This window comes from Rhineura floridana, chromosome 2 (assembly GCF_030035675.1).
Source record: "Rhineura floridana isolate rRhiFlo1 chromosome 2, rRhiFlo1.hap2, whole genome shotgun sequence".
Lineage (NCBI taxonomy): Eukaryota > Metazoa > Chordata > Lepidosauria > Squamata > Rhineuridae > Rhineura > Rhineura floridana.
Window position 1 is genome coordinate 58083404 of NC_084481.1, and position 12907 is coordinate 58096310.

The window sequence follows — 12907 nt, forward strand, 5'->3', positions numbered from 1 at the left end:
AACCAAAATGGACATATCTTTCCATCCCTAGTTTAGGGTGATATTGCCTTACAATATGCTTTGCATTTTTCCTGGCTTCCTTAAAAATGGATGCAGGAGTTGAGCTGGGATTTAAACTGAAAACCTTGAATTGCATCCTGAATATGCACACCAACTTCCATTCTGATATTTCAACCTTCAAGGAAAACATCATAGCAAAACACATTCCACTGTCTCCTTGAAAATAGGTGTTGGTGGCCATTGGGTGTTACAAACTTCAAAAAAATTCAGATTCCACATTTGTGCAAAACCTTTGTTAAGACCAAATGAAATGTCCCAAAATAATGAGCAAGCTTTTGAGTTCTTCAGAACTGTGCATCTGAGTTTTCATGTGGAGTAGGCACATAAGAGACAGAGAGAGAGAAAGAGAGAAGCTGGGAGTGGTGGTGTTGCTCCTCTAGTCTGCAATTTGTAACAATGATACAGTGGAACATAGGAAACTTCCTTATACTGAGTCAAATCCATGTGCCCATCTAACTCAGTATTGTCTGCACTGACTGGCAGCTGCAGTGTTTCAGTCAGGAACTTTTCCCAAACCTGTGCCAGGGACTGAACCTTCTGCATGTAAGGCAGATGTTCTACCACTGAGCTATGACCCTTCCCCAAAGGGGATGCAAGAATGCAGGAGGAGTTTTGCAGACATGATTGGATTATCCTCTTAAAGTACAAGACAGACTGTAAAATGCATCTATGGCTATTTTAGGACGGGGGGGCAAAAAAGTAAAGGTCGCTCCCCAATTTTTTAGAATGTTTGCTTGTCAATTTCTAATGTTTTAGACCCTAATCAAAAGAGCCAGTGTGGCGTAGTGGTTAGAGTGTAGGACTACAACCTTGGAGACCAGAGTCCGAATCCCCACACAGCCATGAAGCTCTGGGTGACCTTGGGCCAGTCACTGCCTCTCAGCCTCAGAGGGAGGCAATGGTAAACCCCCTCTGAATACTGCTTACCATGAAAACCCTATTCATAGGGTCGCCATAAGTCGGAATCAACTTGAAGGCAGTCCATTTTCCAATCAAAAGATTATCCTACAGCTGATTCGGGAGTCTTTTTTCCTAATGAATCAATGCGGTTGCTTGCACTTTTTGTGTCTTGGAAACTTCAAAAAGAGGATGCCCTAAATGTACACACACTAAATTTCAATGTGTTCTCTTAGGGCTCAAAGGATATATTGAATTATAGTGTGATAGTGTCCTGCATAGCTTACCTGGTCGTCTTGAAAGGAGCTGCAGACACACTCCTCTTTCATGCTGATTGGCTTGTAGGATGCTGGAGACATGGGGACCCTGCTGGGACCCTTCTCTCAAAACATAAGGGGTCTAAGACCCCGAGTCCTCAGATGACTACATCCCTGGAAGTAATTATAAGAACTAGATTTTTAAAAATTTAAAAATGAATGCAAAATTACTAACTGGCAAATATCAGCAATTAAAATGTAGGAGTCAAACTTCTGGGTGAATAGGTTCTGGGGCAGATGGGAAGGTTAAATACTATTGATGTGTGGGTGCTTGCTTTCCAAGATGAAAAAGAAGAACTTGCTCCTGAAGGACACAAAAATCCATCACCTGAAGGCAAAACTGCCAGTTCTTAAAGGTGTGTGTTCAAAATAACTTGAAGAGGATCCATTGTTCCTTAATATTACCAGGATCAATTATGAAATAAAAATGTCAGTCCTATGTTAGTTATTGCCAGTACAGAACCAGACTTGGGACAGAAGAAGTAAAAGTTGTCATGTTGATCCATATGAAAAAATAAATTCACCTTCCTCCCCTAGTTGGGCAACACCAGTATTGAGTCCAACCAAAAAGTGTCAGCCCTGCTGTGTCTGGGGGCCCTCCTCCTGCTGCTGAGTGGGGCCCTGGCCTTCTGCCCCAGATCCTGCCCTGACCACACCACTGCATACTTCTGAGTAGAGATTCATTGGATCGCACTGTTAGAGGACTCAGTCCTCCGTCCCATCAACGTTGAAAATGTGTTTCTTCTGCGCCTGGGCACAAGGCATTTTGAAGCATAAAATAGTGGGGATCAACATCAGCATGGTGCTGTTGACAAATAAAGAAATATTACTTTAGTCAACCTTGTATATCCAAGGAGACTTCCAAGTGTGTAAAGCAGGGGTGTAGTCGTCCAGGATCTCAGGGGGTCTTAGACCACTTACGTTTTTGAGAGGAGGGTCCCTATGTCTCCAGCATCCTATGAGCCAATCAGCATGAAAGGGGAGTGTGTTAGCCACCGAGAAGAGTCTTCTAAAATGCTTCCTTGTCTTTTCTTGCTGATTGGAGCCAATCAGAGTGAAAGGAGGTGAATCAGCCACTGAGAAGAGTCTTCTAAGTAGCTAACACACAACCTCCTCTTTCATGTTGTTTGGCGCCTAGGGATGTCTGTTGCTGTGGGAGAAGGCATTAACAAGGATCTCATTCTCAACCCCGCAGTAATAAAAAAGGGGGGGTATGGCTGTGACTATCATGGGGACCCTGTACTTCTGAATGGGCCGCTACACTACTGAAGTAAAGAAAGTAAAAACAGGAAGAACAGATGAAAACAACCAAACACCCGCCAACCCTGAAAAGCGGCGGCAGGGCAGAGCAGCTGTTTTTTAAACAGTAAGGAAGCCAGGAGCTGGTGGTTGGCACTGCCCGATTCACAGCCACTCTGTCCATGGGCCCCGCCCCGCGGATAGCCTGCGAGACACGCTGTAGGACTGGACAAAGAGGCGCGTGTGTGCCTGTCCGCCTGTATTGCTGGCCGCGACGCTGACGAGGAGGAGGTGGGCGTTTGCGCGCGCTCCTCGTGTCTTACGCCAAAAGAGCCGCTCGGAAGCACGGAGTTGGTCGCTGCTTTGCTTTCGCCCGTCAGATCGTCCCCGGCGCTGCGCTCCGCTAACGACCGGACCTGCTCTCCCCACCCTCACTCCCTTTTTTTCTTTTAGAGAAGTGGCTCTGCCAGCGCCGCGCCCTCGAGGTTCTCCGTCGGCGCCTTGCCTTGCTTGCTGCAGCCTCCTCTCGAGCCGATCCGGGGCGCCCTTTCCTCGGAGCAGCCGCCTGTCTACCCACACCTCCCCGTGGTGAAGCGGCTGGGCGATTTCCAGCCGGACAAGTTCGGATCGTCCAGGAGGAGGAGAAGGAGACACTTGGCGAGCGCGGGATCGGAGAAAAGGAAAGCCGCCCCGCCACGTTTCTGGATTCCCGCCTGGGACGGCCAGTCCAGCAGGAACTCGCTCTGACGCCCTACAAGTCCTCCTGGCGCCTTTTCCGCCTCTGCCGCATGAGGCTCGCTGGGCTAGTAGTGACACGCCGGGGCAGCTGTTCCGCTCTCCTCTTTCTCCTCTGACGCCGGTTCCTTCAGCCTCTGCCCGCTAGGGTCATGAACGTCTCGCTGGGGAATCAGACCGCTGTGGCGGGGCTCTTCCTGGCCAACAGTAGCGACTCTCTGGAGCGGGTGCTCCGATCCTTCACGCCGAGGTCGGTGGTGACCGACGACGGCTTCGTGGTGACGGCCCCGGACGAGAGGAGCCTGTACATCATGCGCGTGGTGCAGATCGCCGTCATGTGCGTCCTCTCCCTCACCGTCGTCTTCGGCATCTTCTTCCTGGGCTGCAACCTGCTCATCAAGTCCGAAGGCATGATCAACTTTCTGGTGAAGGACCGGAGGCCGTCCAAAGAGGTGGAGGCAGTGGTGGTGGGACCTTACTGACCTCCCCCCTAGAAGGAGCCCGCCTAGCCGCTCCAACCGCTGCCAGGAGGGCTTGGAAGTGGCCTGTGCTGTTGCCTTCACGGAACTCTTTTCTCGCGGCCATGGTAGGACATCTTGAAGGGGGGGCGTGGGAGGGGCCGTTGGAAACAACCGGCACCCCGCTCTCCTTTTCCCTCCGTGAGAGACACCGAGAGGACCAGGCAAGTTAGTAGGAGGGAAGCCAAATGCTTTTCCCTCTGGGAGGGAAACGAACGCCTGGCACAGCGCAGTTTCTTCACCTCAGCCGCTGGAGAGGTGGAGGAAGATCTCCAGTCTTGCCTCTCGGCAATGGCATAAAGGTCGTGCAGTGGGGAGGCATGGGGTGGGAGAGAGAGACAGGGGAAGTACTGAAGCCGGGAAGCCTTCTATCTAAAATTATTTTTTGTGTCCTGTAAATAAGCAGTGTAAATGTACCCAGACTAAACATTCCTAACTTTGCTGCTTTTGTTTAAACAACAACAAAGTGAGGGAAGGGGGTGCAGATCATTACTTGGACTGTAAAAACCATTAAGCTCTCCTGTGGGCCCTTTTCCTTCAGAAGGGGGAGGGCAAGCACATCATATTCGGGGGTGCGGTGGGGAGTCAGGTTGTGCTTTTTTTTCTTTTGTGGGGAGGGGGTGATGGTACCCTAGAACGGGTGTGCAGTTTGTTGCCTGTAACACAGATACCAGTGCTGATGTGTGAATGACATGGTTTTGTGAGTCGCCTACTTTCTACTGTAGCTTTCACCTTTTTTAAAAAAAAAATGTATTCTGTCGGGGTCCAGTTTGTATTTTGTACCCATCACTTCTTGATGCTTGCCTGCTGCTAAAAGCCAGGGTGCTTGGTTGCTGCACCTGTGGCTTTATAAATTGCATCGGTTTGCACAGCCACCCCCCCCCCGAAGAAATGCTCTGATGGTCTTCTTCTTTTTGTTATTTCATTTGCTTTAATAAAAACTATCTGAAACTTCTCACCTGAGTCTCCTGGCCCAGCTTTTTCACATGGAAATTCGCCTGGCACGTCAGACAAGCTGTGATGAGCATCTGGAGGGAGTAGGAGAAGCATGTCGTAGTGACTTATCTCTTCAACAAATTAAAGTTGCAGAGGACAAGGAGACTGGGAGGGAAAGCATTAAAAGAGTGCTAGAACACCCCAACAGATAAGAACCAGTAATGTGCTTAGGGACATTATAATTTATATCCTGCAGTTCATCCCAAAACTGCCCAGGACAACAAATGCATCAGTCATGAAACAATACAATTAAATATAAAATAAGTACATCTAAAAACATGTCCTGTGCTTAAAAAAAAAAATTCAGATTCAGATAGTGGCACTAGTACCATGCAAGTATCAGTATTTTTTCCCCCACTCAAGAATGTTTCCCATCAAGCATGGATTCAGGGGGGAAGATCTGCAGAAAGATAAAGCATCTGTCACAGAAATGATCCAGCTGGGAAAACGTGCTGCTGCTAATGAAAGGTGAAAGGTAGTGATTTTTCTACTAGGGCAATTATTTATAGCTAGGAAACTCTGATGAGAAAGATGCATCGACTGAATCTGTGTCTGGCCAGTTGATTGCGCCAGCAATTTGCAACAAGCCCAGGGCTGCCTAGCAGTTCAAGCTGTGATCTTCTGTATATTTGCATCCTAAAACTGCAGAGAAAGCAACAAAGGGAGATGATGGAGATCTTTTCTTTTAGCAGACTTTTCCATATAGACTCAGGTTTCCAACTACCTAACTCCCGTAGGTTCATTAAACACAGTGCTGTTTGGAGAGAGATGGATTTACAGCTGCTTACATACACAGAAGGAGGTCCATTATATACAGCTGGACTGTCCTCAAGGTGGGCCACTTTAAAATCCCTCCTTGCTCCCAATATAGGGAGTGGTTTGGTTTTCAAAGTTGCTCTATGTCTTCTGCCCGATATATTTTTATCAAGAAAATCATGGCCCACATTTTAATGCTTATAATAGATAACCTCCCATAAAGACAAGATGGATAGTTTAAGAAGGCTAATTGAAAGGAATACAAAATAATTCAGTAACAACAAAGCACCCCAATCTCCAGCTATTTGTTTTTTAAGGGGGAAAACCACCCCTCCTCATTTTGTGTTGTGTTCTTCCCATGTGTCTGAAAGGGAGAATTGGGATGCTACGGAGGAGAGCAGAAAAAGAAGGTGGAAACAAAACACGTGGCACCATTGCATTTGTAAAAGTTGCTCTGTTGCTGTGTCATTGTGGAAGGAAAGTATAGGGGAATAGATTTAAAAGGTCAGAATTGTACAGAGGCCCATTCGGGCTGCCTACATATGTGGCCTTGGGAGACAGCTGTAATATGCATGTTCTGCACATAATACACAGGAAACAGTTTTTTACCCCCTCAACCTTCAGGCCTGGGTCACGATGAGTTAACATGCATCGAGCAGGAACAGGTGTACCAAATCTAAGCTGATCTCTGGTATTTTCTGACCGTCAACCTTCATTTTCAAGCCACGAAGCCTAAAGGTTACACACACCAGTTTGGACTGAACAGCACTATCTTCTTTGACACATGCTGTATAGGAAGCTTCATTAGCAGTAAGGAGAACATCAGTCATCGGCAGCTTTTCATCTGGTCTGCGCTCCACTGCTAGTTGCCTTAGTCTAGACAGGCAAAGCCTTTCTCATCTCTGTTCATCAAAAATACATCAAAAACAAATATTACGATTGGCTAGAGAAAGGAAGTTGCCAAGGCTCAGGGGGGTATCTAAGGAAGCTCTGCCAAGTGACCCAGTATCAAATGGGCAAGGATTATCTGTCATGTGGTGATGGAAAGATACACAGAACACGGTCAGAGGCGTTTTCTTCAGAACTAACTGACACGTTCCAGGGTTGAGAAGCCTAAAATTTATTTATTTGCAACAGTTTTAAGTTGTAACTAAATGTGTCTTGCTATCCTTAAAGTGGCTGACTTTTGGAACAATAAACAAGGTGATTCAGACAATTAACAAATTACAATAAAATTAAAATTACAGCATAATGCAAAACAGAATAAAAATGGCAGCAGTTAAAAAAAAAAAAAAGAGGTAGGTTTTGCCTGCCTGCTGGAAGATGAGCAGAAATCAGATCAAGCAAACCTCCTCTGGCAGGATGTCCCATTGTATTGGTACCACTACAGAAAAGATCCCGTCCCTTACAGCCACCTAGCAGAGGTAGATTCAGGTCTCAGTAGATGAAGATAAGACAGATAAATGAAGTTGGGGGTGATTTGTAAGATGCCCTAGTCCCAGATAATTTAGGACCAGGGATGGGGAAGATGTCAGGGATGATGGGTGTTGTGGTCCACAGGTTCCCCATCCCCACTGAAGAACTTTCAAAGGTCAAAGGATACAAAGTGGTAACAAGTTCAGATGGTATAATAGAGGACTTTAGATGTTCTCAACTTACATCTACAGTTAACATCCTGGCAGCCACATAAGTAAGATTAAGTCCTGAGCAAAGTACAGAATTCTCAGGGGAAGGGGTAGTGGAAGGAAGAGTGAGATAAATGCAGCTAAAGTGAGTGAGATAAATTCACTTCTTTGTACTAATACCCTATAGGAACACCCTCTAATGAACTGGGTCCACTTGCCTGTCTGAAAGTCAACAATACTTTTAATAATGCACTCCATGTATTCAAACCATTCCACACATATTATTGCAGTAGTCTTTACCTTTATTATCCCCATACTCTACATAAGAGGACTGAGAGCAAGATAACAGCCCTAGAGTTAACGCAAGGCTGACATAAGATTTGAACCAGGGAGGGACTTTCCAGCTCACACGCTTAAGCCACTACACTATTCTAGCTATTTCAGATCTAGATCCTGATCAATATAAGCTTGGATGTGTCATTATTAAAGACAAATGAAACCTGCAACTAATCGTTGCAGTGTACCTTCCTTCCCAGCAAGCCATTCCCTCCAAGTATGGCATTCCACTCTTCCTCCCGCATGTCCCTTTCCCTTTTCCAACTGCTATATATGCTGGGCCACTGAGCATGCTCAGTTCTCTTTGGGGGTTTTTGGGGGGGATTGCCCTCTTTAGGTGGTGTTTATTTATTTATTAAACTGCTGCAAACCTTCAGATTCCCTGGAATATTCAAATACTTCCCTCATTTCTCAGTGGCTCTTCTATTGTGCCCAACGGTGTGGTGGTGCTGTTGCTAAACACTAGGGCAGTACCTAACAAGACCATGCTCATTTGTGATTTAATCATGGACGAGAGTGCCAACCTGGCATGCAATACTGAGTCCTGAGTGGGACAGATCTTACCCAGCTCTGTGATTTCCCAGGGGATAGGGCAGGTGATCCAACTGAGGCTCTTGTCTCATTGTGGAATGGTGAGATGCAGAGGGTTGTTGACATGATTGCTCCTAAGTCAGGAGAGCCTGTGCAAACCTTGGACTAGTATCTGGATGCTGTGGTGGACTGGATGAGGGTCAATAAGCTGAGCTTGAATCCTGGAAAGATGGAGGTTTTGTCGGTAGGTGCCTCCTGTGTTCTGGATGAGGTTGCACTAGCTCTGAAGGTGAAAGTTCACAGCTACAGGGGTGCTCCTTAATCCATCTTTGTCACTAAAGGCCCAAGTGACCTTTATGGCTAGGAGTGCCTTCTACCAGCTTTGGCTGGTGTGTCAGCTATTACCATTTCTATACTGGGATTGCCTAACCACAGTGGTCCTATGCAATAATATCCATATCAAAGCAGGGTTGGCAGCCTCCTGCCTGGAATGCCCTGCCTGCCTTTTAACATGTCCGCTCCAAACTTGTTTACAGACTTGACCCTCCACTGCAGAGAGAGGTTTGAGAAATGAGTAAGAGTTAAGAAGATTCTCTACTCTTTCCTGCTTACTCTGTGGGCTGCTATAAACTCACTTTGACAGCCAACACAATTCCAGTGAGTAATAATGGACAGAGAGAAACCATACATGGTTTGGTCTACCTTCACAGGCATTTGATGTGATTGGGAACAACAGCAGTTGAAGCCACACTTCCCAGTATGTGAATTCTCTTTTACCACTATTGGGCAAGAAACAAACCATCATGCAAACAAGTTTTTTTTAAAAAAAAATTAAATTGTTTTTTAAAAAGTATTTTTAAATTTTATATTTGTTTTTAATGTTTTTAATTGTTGTAAACCACCCAGAGAGCTTCGGCTATGGGGCAGTACAGTAGGGCCCCACTTTACGGCGCTTTGCTTTAGGGCACTTTGCTAATACAGTGGTCTCAATTAGATGCAATTAGACTAAAGCCCCACTCATACGGCGCTTGTTCCATTTTTACGGCAGTTTTTGGCAGTCGTGCACCATTCTATTCAATGAGTTCCACTTTTCAGCGGTTTTCGCTTTTCGGCGGGGGTCCGGAACGTAACCCGCCATATGAGTGAGGTCCCACTGTATATAAATGTAATAAATAAATAAATAATAAATAAATAAGGTGCATCATCAGTGGGTTTAAGGGGGTTGAGCTGAGTACATGGAACCACTGTTGTTGCTTCTATGGATGTAAGAGAGCAAGGTCAGAGGTAAATGAAATGCAAATAGAAAAGAAAAACAAAATACAGTGATCATTTCCTACATGCAATACCATATCAACCACAACAAGATTCCTATGAGTAAGTCAGAAATCTCAGCATCCCAAAACCAGTACGTTCCTAACCAAAACTAAAAAAATCCTGGCAGCCAGTCACAAATCCCCATGCAGCACAACCTGACCCAGGGGCTGCACTTAGTGCAGAATGCTGCAGCACGATAGCTGACATCCTATCAGGATTGTGAGATCCTATCAGCACATAATACCTCTGCTCTGAAATCTGCACTGGTTGCCGATTTGCTACCAGGCCAAGTTCAAGGTGTGCTTTCCATGTTATGGGTTCTAGTACTTGTTCTGCTCTTGTAAGAAATCAATCCTTTAGTGTGGCAGCACCTATGCTTTGGAACTTCCTACATATTTACATTAGGCAGGTGCTTCATTGAACTCATTTTAGCACCTGCTAAAAACATTTTTGTTTAGGCAAGCCGACACAGGCATGTAGAAGCTATTGTTTTTTATCTGTTTTTAACTCATTGTTGGTTTTATTATTTTGAATGTTTTTAAATACCTATATTTAACTGTTTTTGCCAATAATGTTATTATTTTAATTCCTTCTATAAACTGCTTTGAGGTTTTTTACAGTAAAGCAGTATATAAATGATGTAAATAAAATGCATAAATACATTTTGGAGTCACTGTGGCCCCTGAATCTCTTTCCACTTTGAGGAACAAAGGAATCTACCTTATACCAACTCAGGCCATTTGGTACCATCTAGTTCAGTACCGATGAGATGGACTAGCATGGAATCCAGGATTCCAGGCAATAGTCTCTTCCAGAGGTTGAATTTTGTGCTCTACCACTGAGCTACAGCCCTTTGCATGCAAAGCATGTGCCCTACCACTGAGCTACAGTCCTTTCAATTCACTAATGAATACACAGCATACTAGGGCAGATTCACACCATGCATTTAAAGCACATTCAACATATATTTGAAGCACATGAATCCCAACACAGAATAATGGGAACTGTAGTTTTTTAAGGGCGGTGGGAACTATGAGGGGAATACTACAATTGCCAGGATTCTTTGGGGGAAGTCATGAACTTTAAATGCGAGTTGGATGTGCTTTAAATGTATTATATAGCTCTGCATTACTTCATAACTTTTGTCTGCATATTTTAATTAATTTAATTAATTTTCATTAAATTTTAAAATGGAAATAAGTTACAAAGTTTACTGGGTGACTATGGGCTGCACACCATCTCTCAGCCTAATCTGTCCCTCAGGGTGAAAACCACAGAGTAGGACCATGACCTCCCCAAGGAAGAAGGGCACACTTAAAATGTAGAGGAAATAATAATTTGTAAGTAATGATTTATAACCATAGTGTGAAATCAGATACATATCAAGACATAGTATGAAGAAATTTTATATAAGTATGAATGTCAAAGATGTTTATTATTTACACAACCTGTAAAGATATTTATAGTGCAATCCTATACATGTTTACTCAGAAGCAAGTCCCAATATATTCAATAGGGCTTACTCAGACAGGGAAGCATGCACAGGACTGCAATTCAGGGATAAGGAACTTCACTCACCCAATCCAAAATTCAGAATCATGCCACTTTTAGCTGTTTTGCAACTGTTTTATACTTGTTTTATGGTTATTGGATTTTAAATGGATTTATTTCTTGTTGTGAGCTGCCATATACATATACACTGGAGGTGTAAAAATACATACATCCCATATAATAGTTTATTGTCAAAACCAGTTGGCCATTGCAGAACTCTTCTTTTTAAAAAATATTTGTTTCCTGCCAAATAAAAGCAGTGACACCTAAGTAAGCCCTGCCTAAGTGCTTAAAAAAAAAAGGATTGGAGGGGGAGAGAAAGATTTACAACACAATCCTTTTCTATGTTCACTCAGAAGTCCAACTTTTGTTCAAAAATTATTTGAAAGATAAAATTAACATGCCATTTTTGCAAGTAATTAAAAAAACCCTGCACGCACACTTCTATTATAATTATAATTAAAATTGTTTAATGTGTATGCCCATCAAGATCCTCCTGTGATCTTCTGTTGTAGTGCAATCCTATGCATGTTTACTCAGAAATAAGTCCCAATTCTGCACCAAGAAAGTACTTTTCATGCTGCTGAAAGCTATATATTTACTGAATTCCTGATGTGAGACAAGCAGGAAAGGGAAACTGTTCTCAGAACTTGAAATTGGGTTTAGGGATTGCTTGGGGGGGGTGTCAACAAATCCTGTCAATCACAACCCTGCCTTCACTTACTGGCTAAAAACTTGAAAGGGCAGGGATTAGAGCAGCCGGTACTAACAGAAGTTGGGGGGGGGCTGCCATTTTGGTTTATATCTTTTGAATCACACCACTTAGAAACTTAATTTGTTTTAAAAATGAAGGCTAAGAGTCCGGAGATTAATATGACTCGCCCGCAGACTTGGAGAGGACCTCCCAAAGCTGGAGTCCCCAGGTGAAAACCAGAGACTTGGCAACCCTAGGCAAGCAGGCTTATGTAAGTTCTGCACCACCTGTATCAGGTAGGGGTATTCAGCCGTACAGCACTGCATGCCTAGGGCAGGTTGGTGCCCAAGGGCCCAGTTATGCCTGGCACCAACCCTACAGGCAGAAGTCATCACTGCTTTCTTTTAGCTGTCTTAATAAGTGCATTGTTCCAGCAGACCTCTCGAATTTGAAATTTTTTACCAACGCTGTGGACATGTTTACCAATGTTATTATTCTTGTATGATGTTTTTATGTTGGACACTGCTTTGCTTTATTTGCTATGAAAGTGTGGTTTATAAATATTTAAATTAGAAGAAAATAAATAAATAATGGCTTTCATTAGGGTGGTAGCAAACCATCTTTTTCAGAAACATTTTTGAGAGGCCATAAATGGTAGCTCCCTTTTTTATGTGATTGTACAAAAGAGTCAGAATATCCACTTATGGATCTTTCACATCAAATGTAATTTGCCCCCTAACAATCACTTACCCCCGAGACTGAACTCAATGGAACTCACTTGGGAGTAGACATACATAAGGCTGCATTGTTAGTGTTTTATTGCATCTATTGTTCTTGACAAACTATTTTTTTTAACATAGGTGCAGAAGCATGCCACACTTTTTTACCTGGCCACCCTACCATCCAGAATCTTGCTTATTTTCACTGTCAGCTCCTATAGCTCTGATTCTCAGGTGTTTTCATGCATCTATTCTCCCCTGCACTCTGCTTCATCTTTAAATATTGTTCACAAATGGGAACGGAGCTAACAATAGATCAGCTGTGTGTTATTCAGAGAAAAGCACATCTAGACTTTAACCAGGTTGCTGATTGCTGCCAGCAATCTCTGGGGTAAGTGATTGTTAGGGGACAAATTATGTATGATGTGGAAAATCCATAAGTGGGTATTCTGACTCCTTTTTCACTTTCAAAGCATCTGTATGCAGTAGTAACCTTGATTGGAATGGCTTCACTGGGGATGAAGTATGTTACATCTTCCCCCACCCCCACCCCAGGCTTGTAGCTGGGTGGAGGAAATGGGGGCACTGCCCCCCAAGCTGTGCTCCCCCCCCTGATTTT

General features: G+C 44.0%; 1 protein-coding gene across 1 annotated transcript; it reads left to right on the top strand.

Annotated features, from left to right (window-relative positions):
- Nucleotides 1-2793: 2793 nt before the first annotated feature.
- RPRM (reprimo, TP53 dependent G2 arrest mediator homolog) lies at nt 2794-4663 on the top strand. The gene has a single exon (XM_061612945.1). It carries the CDS (start codon nt 3401-3403, stop codon nt 3728-3730), a length of 330 nt encoding a protein of 109 aa, XP_061468929.1. The 5' UTR covers nt 2794-3400; the 3' UTR covers nt 3731-4663.
- Nucleotides 4664-12907: the final 8244 nt, after the last annotated feature.

Excerpts from the sequence above, each read along its gene's own strand:
- RPRM (XM_061612945.1), top strand. The coding sequence starts at position 3,401 with ATGAACGTCTCGCTGGGGAATCAGACCGCTGTGGCGGGGCTCTTCCTG.